A 26,326-nucleotide genomic window follows, 5' to 3' on the forward strand; every position below is an offset into this window, starting at 1 on the left:
GATTCCATTGAAACTTGAAGATTCATGCATTCTACAGATCACTTCATAATTGAAGTAATTAGTTTGACTGAAAGAGTTACTTTTATTGGTAGTAGTTTGTTCTTTATTATTGTATGATAAGAAATAAAACATTTAATGAACTAGAATGTGAATAAATCTGGGAACATTGTACTAAGAGATTATTTGGTCAAAATACTTTTTTGCATATATAGGTCATTTTTTTCTATCTTTTTTTACCTTATCCTTTATGTGTTGGGTAGAAACCTAAAGAAGAAAAAGTGCCAAATGTGGATTTATAGAAGTATATTTGCTTAGCTGCTCCTCAGGAAAGCTTAATCACATCATAATTAATCAGAAAAAAATATTTTCAACTCTTAGTATGATGCTGTATCAACATTCAGAAATATTTAAGACTTGCTGTGCAACAAAACATAATTGAAGATCTGTAAATGCTTACTAGTCAAAAAGAATTTGCTATCACATCCAGAGATTTAATTTAGCCAAAGGCCCACATACAATTATTACGCCATCTTCTACTTTGATCAATAAGTGACCAATAGGACCAATACTGAGTCACAAAAAATGATAGTAGCAGTGAAGATTCAAACCCATCGTGTCTTACTGTGAAATCAGTCTTAATGTGAAAAAGCTTTCTTGGAAATTTATATTTTAATCCTAAATGCCACACCATTAAAAAGAATCTTTATGGAGTATGTGAGATGTTTATTGCTCTAAAATAACAAAATTCATCTGATACTACCAAATTCTGGGTAATATACCAAGGGCAGTCTGAGGTGTACATCAAGCTAAAAGCACCTCTCTGTAAGTATTTTGGGATAATTTAGCTTTTCTGTTCAGTTGTGATTGTTCAGGATTTTGTCTTTGATGCTAGAACAGCTTGCCTGTAATATCTGGGATCCTAAGTTCAGGAATCCTAAACAAGACAAAGGTTGAGTTCTTTTAGAGTTTTGAGGCCAGTTGCATTGTAGAAATAATCTTTTGAAGTAAAGAATTGTGTATTCTCCTTGCTTTTTGTAGACACAGGAAACACTAAGCAGTTATGTGTGTGTGTGTGTGTGTGTGTGAACTGTGTTGGTACAAACTGAATTGATTCAGAGATTTTTGGAGATGGAGGGGTCTGGAGTCATTGTCTATGCTTTGCAAAATCTTATTTCTGATATGTTTCCCAACCAAATTTTCATCTCCACCTGTGATGCATCCCAACTATAAGATTTGTCACGGCCGGCGCCGTGGCTCACTAGGCTAATCCTCTGACTGCGGTGCCGGTACTCTGGGTTCTAGTCCCTGTTGGGGCGCTGGTTCTGTCCGGTTGCTCCTCTTCCAGTCCAGCTCTCTGCTGTGGCCCGGGAAGGCAGTGGAGGATGGCCCAAGTGCTTGGGCCCTGCACCCACATGGGAGACTAAGAGGAAGCCCCTGGCTCCTGGCTTTGGATCGGTGCAGTGCGCTGGCCATTGGCAGCCATTTGGGGGGTGAACCAATGGAAGGAAGACCTTTCTGTCTTTCTCTCTCTCTCGCTGTCTAACTCTGCCTGTCAATGCAGTTAACAATGTCATTTAGATCAAATTTAAGCTTCTACAGAACATGTACTGTTGTTGACAGGAAACCTACAGTGAAGAGTGGCATCTGGTGATAGGTCAGCTATATTTAACATGTCACAAGTGAAAACACTACTTAGTAAATAAAAGCTCCAGAACACAGCAGCTGCTATTTCAGGTGATGGGTGATGCTGAAAGAGAAGTTCTAGTAGAAAATTCAGTTGAAAAGTTTCCATGTAGAATCTATTCCTGTCAGTTTAACAGTCGAAACCAACCTTTCAGTTTAAGACGGTGTTGCCTAACAAAACAAGTGTTTTATGACTAAGATTTTTAGTTTCACTGAAAGCGAAACATTTTCAGATTCTTCCAGCTATCTTCAACGTTAAGACAGTTGGTGAATTTATGTGTTTGCTTATGTAACAGTTTCAAAAGTTGCATTATTTTCACAATATGACAGTTAAAAGACTTATGAGGAATCTTTTTCGTTGTTGTTGTTCATTTAAGTCACACAGAAAGTACAAATCCCTGATTTGAATATCTAGTAATAACTTGACTACATGTTAGGAACACTCATACTGTGACAAGCCACCATTGAACATGAGCTTTGACACTTCATGCTTTTTTTTATAAAGCTCAAATGTTCAATTGGATTTTCTAAAACCTTTTTTGATTTCTGAAATAATTTTGCGTAACCTATTAAAATTAAATTTGTATCAATTATCTTCTAAGCAAAAGCAGATCTATTCTCTTCATGGACTTACTGTGTTGTTAAGCAAAAGGGTTTTTAATGCTTCAAATGACATTTTGCTAATTATATTTAAGTACTAGTTTTCTGTTTCCTTTCTGTAACCCCATATTTATAGTCTGAATGATGACAAGGCTTAGCAAATCCTTAAAACTTTTTATAGTTGATTACATCTATATTATTAAAAATGTCTTCAGCTAGTTAAGGAGAGAAAAATATAAATTTACTGTTTCCAAAAGTATTAAGCACTCAGGTTGCAGTATTATTCAATCATGGTGATTATTTCCAGTCTTTCTTACATCTTACACCAAGAATCTTATCACATGTAACTTTCTTTTGTTTTCTTTTTCTTTTTTTTTTTTTTTGACAAGCAGAGTGGACAGTGAAAGAGAGGAGAGAGAGAGAGACAGAAATAAAGGTCTTCCTTCCTTTGGTTCACCCCCCAGTGGCCACTGCGGCCCGTGCACCGCGCTGATCTGAAGCCAGGAGCCAGGTGCTTCTCCTGGTCTCCCATGTGGGTGCAGGGCTCAAGGACTTGGGCCATCCTCCACTGCACTCCTGGGCCATAGCAGAGAGCTGGCCTGGAACAGAATCCGGCGCCCCGACCGGGACTAGAACCCAGGGTGGTGGCGCCGCAGGCGGAGGATTAGCCTAGTGAGCTACAGTGGCGCTGGCACAGATAACTTTCCATGCAAAGATTTAAACTCTAACATAGAAATTAAAGTTTGGATCAATATGAGAAAAAGAACAAACATATTGGAGTCATTCAAGATTTCCTCTTTTTCCTCATTTTTTAAATCTAGGTATTTTTGATTTATTGGAAAGGTAGCAAGACAGAGACAGAGACAGAGAGAGAGAGGAAGAGAGTGAGAGAGAGAGAGAGAGAGAGTCTTTTATCCACTGGTTCACTTCCCAAAGCCTGTGCCTAAACCGGTTGGGCTGAAGCCAAAAACCTAAAACTTAATGATAGTTCCCTTTGGACGACAGAGATCCAAGAGCCTCTGCAATGCAGGCACTGCATTATGGGATGTAGGTGCAGGCACTGCATTATGGGATGTAGGTGTCTTAAGCGACATCTTACCCAGTGCACCAAATGCCTGGTACCCCTTCTCAGTGTTAAATAGAAAATTTTACACCAACAATTGTTCAGGGTTTTGTCTTAGAAACCGTTTACCTTTTTATATGTAGATTAGTTTACATGTGGTATTTTTTTTCTTGTTTTAAAATGCACTTCTACTACTTTGAAATTTCCTTTAAAAATAAACTACTGCTGAGCCTAGAAGACACATTATGATTTTTTATTCTCAATTATTTATCTTGTGAAACACTATTTTTTTCCAAGAATTAGACAAAATATCTTTCAAAACAGCTCAAATCTTGGATTCCCTTTTTATTCCCCTTGAAATGAATGAAATAAAAATTTTCGATGTTATTCTGGAATTTGAAAGACATATGTTAAAACGTTTTTTGCTGCTAAATTTTTCTAATGCAACAAAAACATTTCTGTGGAAAAGGCCCTCTTGCTGATGGTTGACAAACATATGAAGTCTTAACTACTTTGCCTTCCTGAAAGGTATTCTCCCTTTCGAATTTCCAGGCTACAGCGTTGTTTTTCAAAGTTGAGCTGTTAATCTACTCATTGGAAGTTGCAAACATGCTACTACTTGTGAGTGTACGTCTTCAAACACATCTATAGCAACCTGTTTAAATTAGGTTCAAAGGAAAAGGATAATACCATCTAGTCTGATGACTTAACCACATCCGCCAAGTCTTTGTTTAAGAAGCCAGCTTTGTCCTTTTTCACAGGAAATGAAAATTTTTTGTTGAACTACAGGTCTCAGGTATTACTTGAGTTTCCTCCGAGAAATAAATAATAATTAATGAATTTGCACAAATATTTCTGTGCATTATCTCTTTTGGTGCTAGTTGTTAACCTTTCTGAAGAACCGCTATATGCTGGACATAATGAAAAGCCTTCTTGACTTCTGCTATTTATAAACCCTTTATTTGCTGAGTTTATTTTATATAATCTGTACTTTGTCAAGATAAACTCTTACTACATTTGATGGTATTTGTACCAATTTTTGTGATTTCCTTTGTAGTGATTTTTTTTCTTAAATGATAATAATTTATCATTTTTAACCCCTGACTTGGCAAAAATATACAACAAAGCTTGACAAAACTGCATTTGTACCAATAATGATACACAGAAGCATATCTTTCTTATTTTTTCTTTTTTAATTTTAGCTTCCATATGTAAGGGAGAAGATGTGGTATTTGTCTTTCTATACAAATTCCACTCTTTATGAACCTGCTATTCAGAATACATTAAAAATAAATTCAATAAATACATAATTTTCCACTGAACTGACAAGTGTTGCTCTTGTGGATAAAATCTGCCGAAAGTTTTCAATCACTTGGTTTTCTAATTAGATCACACATTATGCTGGAGCCAATTAAAGCAAGCTCAAATAAAGCAAACAAAAGGAAAGACATGAGTTACTTTCCATCTCTCCTTCATATTTCTGTATGATAAGTGGGTTGTTAAACAAGTCTCTGGTCAAGTTATGAGAAGAGAACATGGTTTGTCTTAAGTAATAAAATTTTTGCAATTGTGATGTAGCTTCAATGAAAATAGCACTAGAGGAAAAATGTATCTTTCCTATCTCAAATGTTAGGATAATGAATTGTTTTGTCCAGTTTGAAAATACAGGCTTACGATGAGAGCACATAAGGAAATAGTAACCAACTTCTCACTCAGGTGTAGAGCTTTCTCATGTTACTTCTCCCTGGTATATGTTTGGTAGCCCAAGGATTAAAAAAAATGATTCCAGATTTTGGAAGGCTAGATTCATAATTTCTTTGGCACTAAAATTCTGTCAAATACATACTTGGCTGCAGGGCTATTTCCTTGTAGTTACTTTGAAGTATAAAAATAATCTCAGTCAAAGATTTCTTCTGAACAGAATTCTTAGGTCTTCTGACTTCCCTCTAATCACTTTGGCCTATCCTTCCCTTCTTTACATTCAGTGCCATCTACCTTTATGTGGAAAATCACTATCCCTCGTGGTTTTGGAATGGCTCTGATTTATGGTCACAACTCTTGCTAATTGGGTACAGAAGCATTTGTGAGGTCCCAGTCGGTAGACTTTCCCCTACAGTTTTGATTGCAGGTCACCCTTTCATCTCAGTTTGCAGCTTGGCTATTTCATGCTTGATTTCTCCTCTTTTAGTGCCTTGATAAAAGGAAAAGCAAACATATCCAGCATAGACTTCTTAAGCAATTCTCCAAGAGCAATAGATTTATTAGATGTAAGTCACAATGTCCAAATTATCATAGACAACAGCTTTATCAAGTGCATTGCTATATCACACTAAGGGTCACCAGCTTCCTGGTCAGCTTTGTCTGTTTTCTTACCTACCATCATCTAACTACTAAGTCTAAGTATGTTTATATAACATCTCGCATCTATTATTAATTTATATATTGGATGTGGGACAGGCTAAGCTTACAGAAAAGGAGAACTTACAATACTATGGCCAAACAATTGGTTGTTATTTTCTCTCTCATATAGTTGTGTATATGATACACTCATATCCCATTAGATTAAACTTAGTCTTATGACCAAAGCCAACTTTGCTTGAGTTTGAAAACTTGGAAATATTCTAGTTGAGCATCTGTGTGACCAAGTAGAAGTTAGAAGTTTCAAATACTGAAACAAAGAAGGGAACAAAGCACAAATCTCTGCCATACACAATTCAAGATTCTATTTATGCAAATTTTCCTCCAATACACATATCTCACACCCTGGATGCTTGAGCTTGGAAGACTGTTCATATGCATTTAATGGTATAGCTTTAGTTCTTTTCTTAAAAAAAAACATATAATTTGTGTAAATATCTATCTATGGGACAGTTATACTCTTTCAATAGAGATAACTATATAATTCAAAACAATTCCAATTATTCATCTTCCTGGTTCATGAGACAACATTAAGCAAAATAACTATAGACCTTTGACTGAAGGTAGTAGAATAGATAATGATGTAGATTCAGGTCATTGAAACTGTATTTGACAAACCAATTTTTCTATAGTATAGTTTGATAAACTAGTTTTTTTTTCACTCCATAAACAGGTGTATGTACTATATCTATTTTCCAAGTCATTGAGAAATTCTGCAAATGACTTTTAAATCTATTTTATTTCCTGTGGTGTCTGTTTAACTGACATTTTAAGGTTATGAGTTCACCAATTGCTATTTTATCATGTGACATTGTAAATGAAATCACCAATTCCTGAATATGCTGCCATTAATATAAAACTTTGCTTGTATTTCAAATATAGGAAGAACATTCTTCGTTTCTTAGATGCAGAGCGAGATGTCTCGGTGGTCAAGAGCAGTTTTAAGCCTGGTGATGTCATACATTATGTGCTCGACAGACGCCGGACACTAAATATTTCTCATGATCTGCATAGCCTCCTGCCTGAAGTTTCACCAATGAAAAATCGCAGGTTTAAGACCTGTGCAGTTGTTGGAAATTCTGGCATTCTACTAGATAGTGAGTGTGGAAAAGAGATTGACAGTCACAATTTTGTAATAAGGTGAGTGTTTGTCTGTTTTCAGAGGTTGTAAGTTCTTCACATATGTTTTACATAGGAATAGAAAACTGGCCAAAGTGCTTAAATTTAGTATTACCATTAGGTATTATTGAGATCTCAAACAAATATTTACTTACGATATCCTTTTCTTTGTAGTGTCCAAATTAACATTTACTCTGAAATAAAATTTAAAATTATTGTGTCATTGAAACGAAAGTAACTTTATTATAGGAAAAACTCACACCAGATTTGTCCAGAAAGCAAATGACAACTGTACAAAATTTAATACACAGGAAAAATATTTTTCTGAATATTTTATCATCACACTTATTGGTTTTGAGTGACTTCATTGGTTATAAAGATTATGAGTATTACTATGCAGTAATATAATAGATGTAAGTTAATTTTACTTTCTTATTGGTAGTAGCAGATTCTTAAAAAAGTTTATCTTTGAGATCCTGGACCAGATTGCCTTCATTATGCTTTCAATGTGGTATTTTTTATGTTAGTATATGTTAATGATTGAGTTTTCCCTCGTAAGAAAGTAGACCCTTTTGTTTTTAATTGTCTACCTCTCTTATTCTGAGACTAGAGACATTTGAGGAATGATGTATTTGGCTAACACATCAGCTGAGAAAAACTCAACAGTACAAATGGGTCATTGATCACATGATAGACATTAGCAGTTTTAAATTCACAATTCTTATATCTGTGCAGTTTTTTTGGCTTGCCTTAGTTCCTTAGAAAACTGCTGAATGGATGAACCATGTATATTGAAATATGAAATGGTATGTTTAAGGAGAAAAATATGTTAAGTTGACATTTTGACAAATACCAGAACTCCTTTGAAAATATAGTCTGTGAACATATTTGAGAAAAAAATCTTTTTGAAATAAAGCCTTGGAAATAAAGATAATACTGGCTGGCATTGTGGTCCAGTGAGTCAGACACCACTTGTGACTTCAGCACCCCGTATTTGGTGCTGATTCAAGTCCCTGCTACTCCAAGTCTGAAGCAGATTTCAGCTGATGCACCTTGAAAGTCGAAGGAAGATGGCCCAAGTACTTAGACCCTTGCCACCTAGGACCCAAACACAGTATCTGGCTCCTGGCTTCCTGCTGTAGTGGCCATTTGGAGAGTGAATCAGTGGACAGAAAATCTCTCTCTCTCTTTCTCATGACACTGTGCCTTTCAAATAAATAGATCTTGCAAAAAGATAACTAATTATTTATGCATTAATCATAAATAGGCAACTGCTTTATTCATACTAAAATAACAGCCATGAAAAAAATCCCACTCTTGGGGCCAGCACAGTGGCTCACTTGGTTAATCCTTTGCCTTGCAGTGCCAGTGTCCCATATGGGCGCCGGGTTCTAGTCCCAGTTGCTCCTTTTCCAGTCCAGCTCTCTGCTGAGGCTCGGGAGGGCAGTGGAGGGTGGCCCAGGTGCTTGGGCCCTGCACCTGCATGGGAGACCAGGAGAAAGCATCTGACTTCTGGCTTTGAATCGGTGTAGCACTGGCCGTGGCGGCCATTTGGGGAGTGAACCAACGGAAGGAAGACCTTTCGCTCTGTCTCTCTCTCACTGTCTGTAACTTTACCTGTCAAATAAATAAATAAAATCTTTAAAAAAAAATCCCATTCTTATAAGGTGGAAACAATACATAATAGCTAATATAACTGCAGATATTTTACCTTGCTATCTTTCCTTTTCTCTGTTGGGTGCAGAAAGGTTGACCTGAAACCAGAAGATTCTTTTAAAACATGAACTCTTAGAGAAAAACACTACCAGTCACATAGATCTTTTCAGAAAATTATATACAAAGAAAATATATTTGGTGAAGGAATTGAATTGGAAGTGTAAGAAATGAGCTTCAGACATTGTGTGAAGGTTGACTGTGAAGAAAATATAAGGATTCTAGAATTTCTGAAGTGACTATAAAACAAAAAAGAAATTGTTGCAATATAAAAAATTTACATTTTTATTTATTTAATTTATTTGAGAGCAGAGAAATAGAGAGAAAGAGTCTTTCATTTTTTGCTTTACTCCCGCCTGCAACAGACCAAAGCCATGGGCCAGAACTCCATCAGGACATTCTATATGGGTAGAAGGACCCAAGTACAAGAGCTATCACATGCTGCACCCCAGGGTGCATGCGCACTTCTAGTAATATGGAATCTAGAGCAAAGCTGGGACTTGAAATCAGATACTCAGATATGCAATGCAGATATCCCATATGTCATCTTAATTGCTCTGCCAACACTCACGAAAATGATTTTTCTGTGTGATTAATACTAGAGGAAAGCAAGATCCAAACATGACCAACTTCTTGTCCCTGTACCGCTTAGATAGGCATTGAAGCCCAGGTAAGCAGATAGATATGTCCCAACCTCCAACTCTGAAATGAAGGCTACCTTTACATGTGGGTAGTGAGGGTGGTCTCATGGCAGAAGTCCCCCAGCTTGACATCCATTCTTTGACACTACTCTCTGCTTCAGCTTTATGGCTCCAATTTATGTTGATTTCTCCTCATTATTTCAGTTCGCAAATTGCTGGCTTATCTCACATGGCATTTTGTCTCCACAAAGTGGATTCTATATTCTTTCTAATAATGAGTAATGGCCATGCTAACTTTACATGGCAGCCTTGAAAATCATGGCACACATGAAAATCATCTTCATTTTCATTTGTCCTGCCTGCAATTCCTGGAAACTATTTATCCTGAACTATAACTCATGCCCCTGAATCTGGCTTTGGGCAGCCTCTAATCCACCAGTGAATAAAATTCTGATTCCTTGAAGTCTTACTGTTCATGTTTCTTATTCTAAAATTAAAGACTATTTTCTCATTCACTGGCCAAGCAGGAGCAATAGGCCACCCAGTAGCATCACCCTTAAAGTTCTGCTATGGACTGTTTCACATTTAGAACACTACTAAGCTATTTTCTTGCTCCTACAGCAAAATACAAAGGATCTAGGGACTTTGTTTCCCTTCTTTCATTGCCTTAGGCAGCTAATGGGATGCTTTCTTTCTAGACTTAAAACCCTGTAGTCTACCTTATATAAATTAAACTCACTCCAATCTTGAAATATTCTTTGATCATTGCTATAGTAACCCTATTCCTACTGGATCTTTAATCTACCTTACTGCCAGGTGTCAGGTGAATTTGAAATGCCTATTGGTGGTTCCTGGGTCACTATTGTCTACCAACTCAATTCTGATATTCCAGCAATTGGAGCAATGCGGCTGCTCCAATTCATAAGTGGGAGACTCACTGAGTCTACAATTATATTTCAGCTTCACATTTTGTATGTACAGGGAGATCTTTACCTTCTTTCAGACATTATGAATGTATACTTCATGAGTGTGTGCATGTGTGTGTGTGTGTGTGTATATATATATATATATATATATATATAGAGAGAGAGAGAGAGAGAGAGAGAGAATCTTCCATCTGCTGGTTCACTCCCCAAATGATCCCAAAGGCCAGAGCTGGGCCAGTCTGAAGCCAGGAACCAGGAGCTTCTTCTAGGTCTCCCATGTGCGTACACAGGCCCAAGTACTTGGGCCATCATCCACTGCTTTCCCAGGCATATTAGCAGGAAGCTGGATTGGAAGTGGAGCAGGAAGGACTAGAACTGTTGCCCATATGGGATGCCAGAGTTGCAGGCGGTGGCAATACCCACCACACCACAATTCTGGCCCCAAAGTTTAATTTTTTTAAGAACTAAGTATTGGCCGATCCCAAAAGTTTGCACTTTGTATATGGACTCACCAAGAAGTATAAAAAAGCACAAACAGCCTAATGAAGACTTGAAAGTTATTATAGTAATAATTTTTATTTTCTTTTATACTGCTTTCCAAAATTGGAATTTGGAATGTTTTAAAATAAAATATGTGCTAGAGAGATATAGACCAGGATTTTCTGATTTTTTTAAAGAAAAAAATCCAATTTTTCCAAAAAATTTAGAGAGTACACTTTTCTTAAAATATATTTTTATCTATTTTGAAAGTCAGAGTTACAGAAATGGAGGGAGAGACACAAAGAGAAAGTGAGAAGTGAGATCTGCCATCTGCTGGTTCAACAGCCAGATGGCTGCAATGGCTAAGGCTGGGCCAGACAGAAGCCAGGAGCTAGGAACTTCATCTGGATCTCCCACATTGGTGTCAGGGGCTCACACACTTGGGCCATGCCCCACTGCTTTTCTAGGCCACTATTAAGGAGCTGGATCTGAAGTGGAGTAGCCAGGACACAAACAGGTACCCATATGGGATCTCAGATTTGCAGGTGAAGGCTTTACCTGCTGTATCACAACGTTGGCTCCAAAGAGCATCCACTATTTAAAAACAATCTGAACAGAACACAACCATGTTTGCTGTTTAATAGCTGGTTAGGGAATCCATTCTTTGAGTTTCACTTCACCGCTTTTAATATGGATTTGTAAGATTATCACTTAATGAAATCTGCAACATTCCATGTGTGTCATTATTGGAAGCTTTTATAAATACATATGAACTGAAAAATCTAATCTCTTAATGTCAGTAGCAAAGAAGAAGATATAGTCCCTTGGTTGCTATTCGATAGCTGATGGTTGTGATAAGGTTCAATTAGCACTTAACAGCCATCATTCCAAATGGAAAAAATGAGTAAAAGTTATTCATGTGAATAAAAACTTTGCCACTTCCAAATAAAGACTATTATTTCTTGCCAAGGGGTATGTAGCTCCATTTCCTTCATTTTATTAATTAGGACACTCCTAAAAGCATAACATCCTTCAAACTAGTGAGCCAAAAAATTCACTGCTGTGTCTGGCAATATTAATGATGAACCAAATTTTCCCAGTGCCCAAACTCATTGTGAGTTAGATCATTTTGAAAGGTTCATTAATAGACATGTAGATCTCTGAAATCAAGGAGCTATGTCAGGCATAATGAGGAGTCAGGAATAAAATAGAAACCAATGTCATCCATTTTTCCTTGAAGACAAAAGTAAGTTGATTTCACCTCAAAAATATTGAGTTGTTACTGTTGATAAGTGGGATGTTTTAAGAATGAAGCACATGATACAGAGATAAAATCCTGAGCTAGCAATAATTTTAATAATAGGAAATACTTCTCCAAAGTCCCCCAAGTATTCAACCTGTTTAAAAGTTTTTTTGTATTAACTTTCCCCATAGTATTATATTTGTTTTCTATTTTGAAGGACATATTGTGCTACCGCTTAACAATTTTATGCTAGTAACAATTCTTTAAAAAAATCAAAATTCTCATCTGATTTAGGAACATCAATGATTATAGACATGAGGTCTTCAGTGGCATGGTCTTGGATCAGACATCTATCATTCTTCACAACTCTTGTCCTTCTCGTTGATCATCATTTATGTGTCAAATACATTATCCTTCCAAGAATGTATAGACTTTTGTTACTACACATGTGTTTCCTCCACCATGGGAAGTTCAGAAAGATATGTGCCTTAAAATTCAGTCAAAACCTCATTCTTTCTTGAAAAAGATTACTATCCGTATCAAACTAGTTAAAATTATTACATAACTTTGGTCACATTTTTTGAATAGTTCCAATTTCTCATCTTCCTGGAGATGTATTGTGTGTGTATCTACATGGCTGTGGATATGATTGATTGGTCGGTTTTGCCTACAACCAGAGTTTCCAGTTCATTGATTTGTGTTGAGGGAGAGATCAGTTATGCCTGATCTACTTGACGTGGTTACTAGTTAGTGCACTGACCCTCAAGCACCACACACCCAGGTCTTCTGTTAAGCTGACCTCTAACTTTATGAAGCAAAGAATTAGTTTGAAATAAAATCTTTGTTCAGCATTAACGCTCCACCTGGACCTTTATTTTTATCTGAGAAAGCTTTGAAGAAATAAAATGTTCTCCTTAATGAGAATAGGAATCTCTTCCTCCAAACAGTTGTCCTGTTGGGGAAAGACTCAATGGCATATAAATGGTATTACTTTCCCTATAGTGCAGTTTTAGAAAATGTTACTTTTCATGTCTCACATAAAATATTTTAAGATAAGGCTGGGAAACATTCTCATGTGGACTTTTGCACATCCAGACACACACATTGTCATGTATTTCCTTCCCTATAGATGATACTATGTTGTATCCATGGCTGTTTGCTTCATTAATTAGTCTATTACCCTACACACTAGACTCATTGATATATTGTGCAAAAGGGGACGCGAACCAATATCATTACATGATGTTTAAAGTTAAACAAGATAAATGCAATAAAACATATGAAAGTATTACTTTGGGTCTCCAATGTCTAAATATTGAACTGATTTCCAAAATGTAGACTATATATATACCTAAATACAGTGGCAGAAAAGTAAACAAAAGACAGAATTATTTCTTATTAGAAATGTCTAAAACTAGGCCGGCGCTGTAGCTTAACAGGCTAATCCTCCGCCTTGCGGCGCCGGCACACCGGGTTTTAGTCCCGGTCGGGGCGCCAGATTCTATCCCGGTTGCTCCTCTTCCAGGCCAGCTCTCTGCTATGGCCCGGGAAGGCAGAGGAGGATGGCCCAAGGCCTTGGGCCCTGCACCCGCATGGGAAACCAGGAGAGGCGCCTGGCTCCTGGCTTTGGATCAGCGAGATGCGCCGGCCGCAGCGGCCATTGGGGCGTGAACCAACGGCAAAAAGGAAGACCTTTCTCTCTGTCTCTCTCTCTCACTATCCACTCTGCCTGTCAAAAAAAAATGTCTAAAACTATTATTTAAATAGTGTTGCAGCATTGTGATTGACATTTACTATAGGTGCCCCCAGAATACCCAGTACATGGTTCCTCAATTAGTAGTTACTGTTTCTGAAAACAAAGCTTGGCTCACGTGGAAATGCAAGTACAGTCAGTCATGACTCAAGTTGAAAAGATCTCACTTCTTGGGTTGCAAATCTTTCTGGTAAGGAAGGTTCATAAAGGATGAGAATGTTTTTGTGATGTCATATGGCACGCCAAGGGAGCACAATTTTGATTAATTTAAATACCATCACCCCCCTGCTTAAGAAGAAAATCGAATGAAGAGATATGGGAAGTCTTATTTCAATATGATTTCTTAGGTCTGTTTCTTCAACAATTGATAGGAATTTTGGATAATCAGGATGGGCTACCTAGAAACTGTCCAAAACCAATTTTCCTCTGTGAGTTTCCTCATCTGTGAGGGGAGGCACAGGGTATAATCTGTACAAAGGAATCATTTCTTGTCAGTATTCTCTTTTCTCTCCTGAGTATAACCTCTCCTTTTCTTCAAATGACGTCTATGTCTCTGGTCCTGTTACTTAGAGGCAGGTATAATTTTAATCCTATGTTTATTAAGAAATAAAAAAATCTCCAAATAATTAGCTAACTACTATACACTTTATATATCATCAGCAATGATGTGTACATACAGAAAGCAGGAAAAGAATATGCTATTTTAAAATTTTAAAATATTAAAAATATAGTTTTATACGAGTACTTACAGCATCAGTATATTTAGGGGAATCCAGAAATGACTGCATAAAATTTGCCTGCTTCACAAGTTTCATATTAACTAAGATTCTACCTACTGAAGCACATTAGTTTCATGTTAGGCTTATATTTATTTAAAAAGAAAATAAAAAGATATTGTATTCATTTAAAAAGAAAATTAAAAGATAAACACAATGTTATCAAATATGCAAGTAATTTCTTACATTATTATAATCATACAATAACCATTATGAATGCCAACCTTTGACCAGTCATAAGCAGTGTCTACTTACCATAAGTATTGTCTTCATTCTCCTTCTTAAAGGAGAACTGCCCTGTATGGGTCAGGGATAAACCTTGAACAAAGAACTTTTGAAAACACATGACGGATTTAAAATATTTGTCTACGGATAGCTCTATCATTTTAAATAATGCAGAAGGATTTATAAAATGTTTGCAAAAGAAAATAAGCTGTGCTTTCCAGAGCTGAGTGAAGTTCAGAATTGTACTTGAAGCCTTTGAGATATTCCAGGATAACTCTAGATTGCTTTCTCATCTTTAGATGTCACACACAATACATTTGAAGACGATACCAGTGATAATTTTTAATTATTAGTTTAGAAACACAAACTAACAGCTTCATGTACATCAACAAGAACACAGAAACTATTTTTATAATTTATAAAATCAGACCACTAAGAGATTCATTTGCCTTAACAATATTCCACTGAGTCTAAAAGATGGAAATTTCCACTATGCTGTGTTGTGAAGTAGTTAGAATTTTAGATTTTCTATACAATTTATGGTTCATCTGCATAACACAATTTCTAACCAAATTTAACCCTTTTTACTGCTACATAAAAAATACAAATGATAACACCATGATAACATAAATAAATTAACAAAAACTGGTAGAATTGAAGAAATTGTCAGAGTGAGCTATTTTCTCAATTTTATATTGAATGCTACAAATATGCAATGATACTTCAAAAAGTTCATGGAAAATTGAATTAAAGATAAGTTTATTTACTGCAACACATTTGTGAAATCCATGCAGTGTTTTTTGTATGACACAATTTGATTACTTCCTCTCCTCTGAACAAATACCCATTGATAAGAGATAGTTATAGATAACTAATTGATTGATAGTTAGATGGATGGATTGGTAGAAAAATAGATGAAAGAGAGAAAAGAGCAAAGAAGAAAAGAGAGGAAGAGCGAAGGAAGGAAGGAAAGAAAGGAGAGAGGAAAGAAAGGAAGGGAGGGAGGGAGAAAGGGACAGAGGGAGGCAAAGAACAGAGATTATCAAGGCTGTGCCATACACGAAAGCCATCACTCAGTATTGAGTCCCTGAGTCTAATCAGAGTTCATTGTAAGTTACACTGGGTGGAATTTTTAGCCTTCTATGTTTTGGCTTTCTAACTCTAGACAGATAATTGTATGCCCTCTTTCCTTCTACCTACACTGTTAGAATTTATCACGTCACAGAGACTGGAGTGATAGAATCACCCCTACAAAATCCTTAACAGTTTACTCCACCGTGTATGTTTGCTTATCTAATTACGTGCTGTGAAGTTTTACCAACTTAGAGTTTGAATGACAGCTTATATCATTTATAGATCACCGTAAGTAGAGGAAGATATGTTTTGCAAGCTACCTTCATGCAATTTGTTGAATTCTTTCTTAGGTTAGCTTCTCAGTTTGTGTAGTTATTATAAATGTTTACATCTTATATTAGAGTGTAATTACTTAGCAGTGAAAATAGTTCTGAATTTTTCAAAACAAACTTTAAATTGCTTTTAAATTTTTATGCAGTTATTTTTCAAGTTATTTGGATAATTTATTCTAATGCCTGTATCGTCTATATTCACAACTTTTACAAGTTTAACAATAATAGTTTTCAAATGGAAACAAAAATAGTCATATACTTTTTAATATTGTTACTGAGAGATAACAAGACAACAAATCCTCATTCTCAGGCCAGCGCCGTGGCTCAATAGGCTAATCCTCCGCCTGCGGCGCTGGCACCCCAGGTTCTAGTCCTGGCCGGGGCGCTGGATTCTGTCCCGGTTGCTCCTCTTGCAGTCCAGCTCTCTGCTGTGGCCCGGGAGTGCAGTGGAGGAAGGCCCAAGTCCCTGGGCCCTGCACCTGCATGGAAGACCAGGAGAAGCACCTGGCTCCTGGCTTCGGATCAGCGCGGTGCACTGATTTTGGGTGTGAACCAATGGCAAAGGAAGACCTTTCTCTCTATCTCTCTCTCACACTGTCCACTCTGCCTGTCAAAAAAATAAAACCTCATTCTCTATCATCTGTTCTCTTCTTCCTTACATTTTGGGGAAAAGTAATGATGAAGTCCTCCCTTCTCTGGGCTTCTGGAGTACTGTAGGAAAAGTAGCATTTCACTGATAGTTTTCTACAATATGGAAATATTTTCTGGCCCAGAAAAAAGCAAGTCTGGTTCTGCATTGGACTGTGTTTGACATTATGTCGTGGACTCTAATGAAGGAGTAATTAATAACTGTAACTGTTAACTGATATTCTTGGGCCATCAAATGCCACTGATCACCTTGCTTAACCAGCCTAGAAACAGCAAGTCTGTTGTGAGTGGTTCAGGAGTTCTTAACTAAATGCTACAAAATACTTTAATTTGTCAATTCTGGATAATTAGGTGGATGTTCTAATTTAATTGTATTTATTTACTCTTTTCTTTCTACTTCCCTTTTTTTTTCCCTTCTGTCTTTGTATCTTTCCTCTAGCCCAAAGTCCTTTTTTCTCTTTACTCCTTTTTTCATTTATTAGCCAGCATCTTCAGACCATGCACCTCAGAGTTAGAGAGGGACACGCGCACACACACACACACAAACAGAGAGAGAGAGAGAGAGAGAGAGAGAGAGAGAGAGAAAGAAAGAGAGAATTCTTCCATTTGCTGCTTCACTCCCCACTCCCCAGATGGCCACAATGGCCAGGGCAGGGCCAGTCTGAAGCCAGGAGCCAGGAGCTTCATCCGTGTCTCCCATGTGTGTGGCAGGGCCCGAACATTTGGGCCATCTTCTGTTGTTTTTTCCGGGCCATTATCAGGGAGCTGGATCTTAAGTGGAGCAGCGGGGAAGCAAACCCCTGCCCATGTGTGATGCCAGAGTTGCAGGCAGTGGCTTTACCTGCTACTCCACAACCCTGGCGTTCCCTGTGATTCTTATGTGCAAATATTTTGGAGGTGTTCCTGCCTAGACAATGTGTTCAGGCAAGCAGGAGTTCTCCACCGATCTGAGTTATTTAGCTTGTGTCTTTAGGGCACAGCAACAAGATGGTTACATTGAGGTGTATAGCATTTATTTATTAACTAAGCTACTTAGATAATTAATGTAGAATTAAAAAAAAACTGGTTCACATTCACATATTTATTATTTTAGATTTTATACAATATTGAATTCCAAAATTAATAAACCAAAGGGGTCACATATAAAGAAAATTATTTAAACTCTTAGAAAATACTACAGAAGTGTGAGGAGTAGAATGATGAAATATTCTGGAGACTGGAAACTAGAAAATGTGAGTTTCTAACAATTAGTAGTGTTATCCTATCCACTAAGGTTAATGATACCAGGCCTATCCTTCCCAGAGTATTTTTCTAACTTAACAGATGGGAATATATAATCAATAGATATATAGTCAATAACATCATATCTGTAAAGTTAAATTAACAATGACTGATACTGAAGTACATCTTGCTCACATTAATTGCTCTAGGTAAACATTATGTTTAGCACAGTGTTTCCTAAGATCCATGGGTAAAAGGGACTAAAAATGCAAATTCTCATTGTCTAGTGTAAACAAAAAGACAAACTTTTCCCAAGTTTATCAAATATGTATAATATGAACACAGATTAACTGTATCTGACACTAACACATTAGTCAATGTGATATGCAAACATATAGAAACACTGTTCAAACACAAGATCTCCAAAGTCTGAGCTGTTGAAATTAGATATAAATGTAGTGAAGATACATACATCCTTGGCAAACCAAAGTAATATGATAAAGATATATTACTTTATGATGATGATTCTTCCTAAGAGAAGGGATGATATATTTCAAAAAAGAAAAAGATGGAAGAATTGACTTCCCTTGACTGGTACAATAAGTTTTTTATAACTCAATCAATTTGGGGGTCTCCATTGGCAGATAATTTATGACAAACTTTACATCACATCATACTTTTTTTTAAAAGATTTGTTTTTTTCATTTACTTGAGAGGCAGAGTTACAGAGAGAGGGACAAAGAGAAGGAGAGGTCGTGCATCCACTGATGCACTCCCAAATGTTCGCAACAGCTGGAACTGGACTGATCTGAAGCCAGGGGACAGGAACTTCATTTTGGTCTCCCACAGGGGCTCAAGCACCCAGGCCATCTTCCACTGTTTTCCTAGGCCATCAGCAGGGAGCTGGATTGGAAGTGGAGCAGCCGGGACTTGAACTGGGGCCCACATGGGATGCTGCCACTGCAGGCGGATACTTAACCAGCAGGCCACAGTAGAAGATACACTGAACTTAGATGATGAAGGGCCATCATCTAGGGAGGTGTGTGTTATGCTGTATTTGTCCAAATGGGCCCTTAGACATGGCTGATGTGCTGGTTTATTTGATTATCCTTCTTTGGATTTTGTGGTAGTTCTTGTTATAAACAAAAGAGGAATACACTAAGAGATAAAAACATGAGCATATTCACAAATGGAAGACTATGATAATGACTAAATACAAGATACAAAAGAGCAGAAGCTCTCAATAAGGAAGATAATCATACAGGCAACAATGATGACAGTCGAGCCATAGAAGAGAGTGGAATGTATGATTCATCTTTTTATTTTCTTTTTCCTTTATTTATTTATTTATTTTGAAATATTTTTTCATTTATTTGAAAGTCAGTTACAGAGAAAGAGGGAGAGACAGAGAAAGAGAGATATCTTCCATCTGCTGCTTCACTCCCCAGGGGGCCACAATGACCAGGACTGAGCCAGGCCAAAGTCAGGAGCCAGGAGCTTCATCCAGGTCTCCTAAGTGGACAGTAGAGGCTCAAACATCTCAGCCAACATCTGCTGCTCTTCCCAGGCCATCCGCAAGGAGCTGGACTGGCAGTGGAGCAGCTGGGACGTGTACCAGTGCCTATATCCAATGCCAGAGTCAGAGGTGGAGGCCTAACCCACTTTACCACTAGGCTGGCCCCAATATGAATCATCTTAATGAAAAATACTGTAGAGATCATTGTGCCCTGACATGAAATGAGCTTTATAATACACATGGCTGATCAAGTTTCTCCACAGGTTTTCAAAATGTGGCATTGGTTATTGGTTTATAATATTCATTATTTTTCAACTACCAAATCTTCTATAAGTGGAAATAAGTCCAAAGAATGAACTCTGAGTGGAATAACTTTTCAGTACCTATTGTTTCAAGTTATACATGTCACAGCTCCAACCTTTCTTGTAATTTTCTTTCATTACTTCATTTGCTAATTTACAAGAAAATGGGGAAAAATTTAAAAGAGCAAGTCTCTACCTTTTAGGTTGTCACAGACTGGTGAAATAGCTAAACCAATGGGCTAACAATGTTTTATTTTGAGGTACTCAGACCTAAACACTGGTGATGTGGCAGAGACATAAGCTGGACAGTTACGAATGATTTCCTGAGAGAGCAAGCACTTGAGTTGTGAGGACTGAGAACATAAATATAAAAATGAGAGTCAAGAAAGTTCCATCTGGAGCAGTGATGTGCAAAGGGACCTGGACAAGGGACTAAGTGATTCCTCTAGATTCATGGGAATGAGCAATTAGTTTCCACATAGTGGGCCAGAAGCAGGCTTAGATCAATGGAAACAAGTAAGGCTGGAGAGAGAGAGAAGCCAAGAGACAGGTAATCCAAGGTATCCCGGGGTCCATTGTGCCTAACCAAGAAGGCTGAACCTAATTTTCCAAGTAGTCTGGGGAACAATTAAGTAAAGGAATGACATGATCAAATTAGCATTTCAAGATTTTGAGGTAACATGTGAATTGGGATAGGGGTGTAAAAAGGTCAAATATCCCTTATCTGAAGTGTTTGGTGCCAGAAATGTTTTTGATTCTGAATGTTTTTGTATCTTAGAAAATGTCCATGTAAATAATGAAATATCTTGGGAATGTGGCACAAATCTAAACATGAAACGTACACATAATTGGAGATAACCTTTTTTTTTTTTTTTTTTTGGACAGGCAGACTGGATAGTGAGAGAGAGAGAGAGACAGAGAGAAAGGTCTTCCTTTGCCGTTGGTTCACCCTCCAATGGCCGGTGCGGCTGGCGCGCTGCGGCTGGTGCACCGCACTGATCTGAAGCCAGGAGCCAGGCGCTTATCCTGGTCTCCCATGGGGTGCAGGGCCTAAGCACTTGGGCCATCCTCCACTGCACTCCCGGGCCATAGCAGAGAACTGGCCTGGAAGAGGGGCAACCGGGACAGAATCCGGCACCCCGACCGGGACTAGAACCTGGTGTGCCCCCGCCGCAGGCAGAGGATTAGCCTGTTGAGCCATGGCGCCGGCCTAGAGATAATCTTATATAATGTTTTAAAGGTTTTTGAGTTTTGAATTCATATCATTACATGAGATCAGGTGTGAGGTTCTTCCACTTGTGGCATCATGTCACGGCTCAACATGTTTTACATCTTGGAGCATTTCAGTTTTAGATTGTGGGATTGGAGATACCCGATCTGTAATATTGAAAACAGTCTGAGTGTGGAGATGGTGAGCAGTAAGATAACATAGTGACAGCTGGGGTGGCAGTGGAAAGCAAGTGAACATCTAGAGGATAGCAATGATACGAATTTTACAATAAATGGAACGTGCAAATGGTAGTTAACGTGAATATGCCACTTTCTAACATGTGTATTGTAGGAGGACAGAAAATGAATATGGAGGAATACAAACTGATTCTCATCAGTTTCTCTTAGGTTAACTGAATACATTTTTCTACAGAACAGGGGCTTTAATTGTCACAAGCAAATTGTGGAAGCAAGACAGCATCCCTGTCTTCCACTCAAAACCCAGTATTTTCTTTGAGTTTTTCAGCTGGAAATAACATTGTTCCACATTTGGGAGGGTTTTAGGTGTACTCATGTATTTACTCTGAAAAATGAAGATCTCTTTAGTCTGAAAAATGAAAATTTCACAACTATGATACACTTCAAATGTTGACAGCTTCATGAAACACGGAAGTGCGAATGCTGTCTGATGTTGAAAAAGGTATAAGACATTCTTCCCAGTATATGTTAGGAAAACACTTTAAAATAATTAGAGGAAGTCACAATAAGAAACCCACCAAGCTCAACTTTATCATGTTAATCTCCAATATGGTCTATGGGCCATAATGTGGAAATCCTTTATTTCACTTATTGTGCATCCAAATACATGGCAAAATATTCTGAAGACAGATGAACTCTTCTGTCAAAGAAGGTAACAACTGAATCAGCTGACATAAACATTTGAATAATGTTTTCAAGCCCTACTTCCCTCATTTAATATACATGCAATCTTAAGTGATTTAATAGCTTCTCTAAGCCCCAGTTTCTTCACATGAAATATGAGGAAAATAATCCTTATCTTCTATTTTATTTGTTTATAGAAACAGAATGAGAATTTTATGTATAAAAGTGTTTATTACATACACAGCACAAATTAGTTATTTAATGAATATAAATCTTCCTTGTGATGATTCAGGATGAATTTATTTGTGGTATATTCATGCTGTGACTTTTATGCAGTGAAAATGTAAATATTTACAATGAAATGGCCACTGTTGCTATGCAGGATGTACTCTCCCATGAAGTGCAGTTGAAATAATAGTCACTTGAGAATTAAGAAACCTGGATCCTACTACTGGTATTGCAGTTAAATATAGTGTGACTTTGAACGAATAATACAAGCCAGTTTGGGTTTCAGCTTCCTGATCCCCGTCTGCCAAATGAGGCAGTTGAACCAGAGGACCTTGTAAATTCCTTCCTGGCTTTGAACGCTGGGACTCTATTTTCTTAAGATTCAGTAGATGCCTTTGGAATTGTTCCTGTCAGCTTCCATTGTTGTTTGAATTTTTCTCCTTCTGGTTGCCATATTTTATGAATAAATTTCCTCCCCATGAGTAAACCCATGGAAATAATATTTTTACAGCCTCGAACCCGGATTTTTGTTTCCTTTTGTCCACTGTTGCTTTTCCTTCTGATGAATGTAAACAACTGTTAGCACTTAAAAGCAGAATAGAAATATTGCTGCTTTGCCAAAGAAAAACAAAACCCAAATTAATGATTCACGCAATGATTGTAAATGTATTGAAAAGTCACAGGATGTACAAAAGATAGAATGAAAAATCAGTAAATACAAGTACTTTTAAAAGAAAGAGAAGTTGTGTTGTATGATCATCATTTAGTATAGTTTTAGAGAAAAGACCCTGACATTTTTCTGGGAAACAGGACATTGTATTTCTCATATCTACTTCACTGGCAGCCACCCAAATCCTTGCAACTACAGAATACAATCTTTAAAAATTTTTGGATGTATAGCATTTACTGGAAACTTTAAAAATGTACACTAACAGTCAGTATGATATCAAATGCTAATAGTAATTTTATTATCTTGTAGAGGGAGACTCATAAGTGCTTTTTTATGTTTGAGAGTTAACCTACCTTTTCTTATTTGGTAGAGTGCTTTTCAGTGTTATTGTGTGAATGTGTACTTGTGTGTGTATGTTGTTCCCCATCATGTGACTACTGATAACCATTTTTAAATTGGGAATAAAAATTTAATTTAAACAGTTATTTTAAAAATCCAGAATATACAAAGGAAGGGTGATGTTATTCTTGGAATTGGGAGAATTAGGCTTGCATTCCAGCTCTAAAATTACCAACTATGGTATATCCTGGTTTTAGTGTCCCTCAAAATCCATCCAATCTCAGGATGGCATGGTTGGCTGGCAAATCCAAAGTGGAGCAGCCAGGACTCAAACCAGTGCCCATATAGAATGCCGGCACTGCAGACGGCGGCTTTACCAGCTACACCACAATGCCCGCCCCAAATTTCATTTCTAAAACAGATAACTGAGGGAGTGGAGTGGCCTTTTTTGTAAGAAACTGGTTAGAACAATTTTTTTCACTGTTTTTTAATAAAGATGCGTAGTAAGAGAAACATGTTATACCATGATCAGTAATTCTTCTACGGATTGCTTCCTGTGTTGTTACTACATACGCATGCACAAACATGGAAGCCTGTCCCATATATTCATAATCTTAGGAACAAGGAACACTGTTCTTGTTTGTTATAATTCACACTCTGTCCTTTTTCATCCTTTCAATTTTGCTGGTAAATAACCTTCAAAATTAATCATGGTCCACTGGATTATTATTGTGGCTAATTGAAAAGTAATTGAGAATTTGGTGAAATAATAATTCAGAGAGACATATTGGTAGGAGCCTCAGATCAGAAAATATCAGTGAGAATTGGGAAGTGGGAATAATTATCTGGGAGAATTTTTTTTTTAGAGTAATTTTCAAGGCTTAGTAATGAGTCTGATATGGAGGATAAGAAAGTTAGGGCATCAAGGCCTTTGAGCCAAGTCAGTGTGTGACTCAAAACAGAACTTGAGAACTGTCCATTTAGAATAAATATGATGGAATGAATATGATGTTGCCATGACCTATTTTGTGATATCAGAAATCCAAAGCATTTATTTTTATAGACTCATATGATAGTTTTCTGAGTGGCTGATTGGTATCAGAATGCTTAAATCTTGTAGGCATAATACCAACTGTCTTTATAGGACTCAGTATTTAATAAATCATATGTGCTAACTTAGAAAGCATTTTTAAACCTTGGATTGCATTTTCAAAAAAAAGAGAAAAAAGATATATTTTTATGAATGACAGAACAAATAGTTTTTTAAAATTTTCTTGAATAAGAAAATGAAATGTCAAGGTAATGTTGCTGTGAGAAGTTTGATGGTCTGATCATTAAAAGTCAGAGAACAGAAACACATCTTTTCTAGAATCCCTGCAGTGACCCCATTGTACATAGTTTATTAACACCATGAATTGCAAAGGAAAAAATTATGATTTTTCTGCCTTAGTTTTCCAGCATGGGCTATTAAAGCATCAACCGCAATATTTCATGAAAGCTCTTTGCTTCTTTATAATGCACGACGTGATTTTTAGGGATATAAATACATGCTGAATCAGATTTTCCTTCTGTAATGCAGTTGTAACTGCTGAGCAACCGCAGGGCAATAGCGTCATTCTATTCCATGAGGAGCATGACAAGAGTGCACCATAATCCATCTGAGAATTCTTCTGTGGCTCCTCACTTCTTTGTCTTAAACGTCTCAATCATACATTTTTACCCAAGATAATAAATAGGGAATTTCTCAACAACTGCTGAAATTTTCTCTTCCACTCCTTTAGAAAAATAAAAATAATCCCTCCTTTTAATTACAGAGGAACGCTTTAGAGGGTATACTTGATTTTAATTCTATATGCTATTTTGAGAAACATGATAATGATTCAAATAAATATTATTCTTAGGATTCATTTTTCTGAAAAAAGAAAAGCACATGGTAGTTCTTAATGGTCTGTGAGAAATGGTGAAAATAACAGGTTATTTTTAAATCACTTTGATAATTCATGTAGCATGTCAACAAATTTATAAATTTTCATCATTTTTATGAAATTCAGGACATGTGAATAATCGTATGTGATATATTTTTATATCTATTTTATATCTATATTATTTTATATCTAAAGTACTGATTTATCCAGCCTGAGTGTTGAGAATGTTTGATGGTAGAATCAGGACTTGAACTGCTTGATTCTGAATCCCTCTTGTAACAAATAGAAACTAAATGACCTTGGGCCAATCACCCATCCTCTGTGTATGCGCCTGTGCTTACTTATCCACAAAGTACATATAATGAATCATAGTCCTTACTCACTGTGTTGATATGATGGTTAAATTATGATATTCATACAGGTGGGTGTGTGAGTGTGTATGTGTGAGAGAGAGAGAGAGAAGAGGGAGAAGGGAACACTCAGCTTTTGGTATCCATGGGAGTTCCAGGACCCCTCTACTTGCAGATGGTGTAGTATTTGCGTATAACCTGTGCTCCCTGTTCCACATACTTTAAAATACCCCTGAAGTACTTATAATATCTGTACAATTTAAATGCTGTGTAAAGAGTTGTTACACAGCCGGTGCCGCGGCTCACTAGGCTAATCCTCTGCCTGCGGTGCCAGTACTCCAGGTTCTAGACCTGGTTGGGGTGCCGGTTCTGTCCCGGTTGCTCCTCTTCCAGTCCAGCTCTCTGCTGTGGCCCAGGAAGGCAGTGGAGGATGGCCCAAGTGACTGGCCCATGCACCCTGCATGGGAGACCAGGAGGAAGCACCTGGCTCCTGGTTTCAGATAGGCGTAGCTCCAGCTGTGGCGGCCATTTGGGGGGTGAGCCAACGGAAGGAAGACCTTTCTCTCTGTCTCTTTCTCTCTCACTAACTCGGCCTGTCCAAAAAAAAAAAAGTTGTTACGCTAGATTGTTGATGGAATTGTGGCAAGAAAAATAGTCCAGATACAATACAGATGAATTTTTTTCTTCAAATGTTTCCTACTTTTGATTGGTTGAATCCATAGATTGATCTCTCTCTCTCTCTCTCAAATAATATGTGTGTATGTGTGTTTACATATATGTATGTACATACATATACGTGTGTATATATGTATGCATATACTATATACTTAAAATTTATAAAAGTGCCTGACATTTTAAAAGTCCATTATAATTACTAGAAAATAAGAACAAAGCTATCCCTTTTGTAATATTTTGTTGAGGAAAACATATTGTACATTCATTCTGTTTACTTGCCTCAATACTTTTCATATACCCTTTGAAAGTTAAATA

The 26,326-nt window shown here is 37.1% G+C and overlaps 1 protein-coding gene across 1 annotated transcript in view; it reads left to right on the plus strand.

Moving 5' to 3' along the window:
* The window catches only part of ST8SIA4 (ST8 alpha-N-acetyl-neuraminide alpha-2,8-sialyltransferase 4), a 106,779-nt gene that overhangs the window by 10,647 nt on the left and 69,806 nt on the right, over positions 1 to 26,326 (plus strand). Inside the window, exon 3 of the mRNA XM_062212358.1 lies at positions 6,647 to 6,904. Within this exon, the coding sequence (XP_062068342.1) occupies positions 6,647 to 6,904 (258 nt within the window). The remainder of the gene's footprint in view (positions 1 to 6,646; positions 6,905 to 26,326) is intronic.

Source organism: Lepus europaeus, chromosome 15, assembly GCF_033115175.1.
Source record: "Lepus europaeus isolate LE1 chromosome 15, mLepTim1.pri, whole genome shotgun sequence".
Classification (NCBI taxonomy): Eukaryota; Metazoa; Chordata; class Mammalia; order Lagomorpha; family Leporidae; genus Lepus; species Lepus europaeus.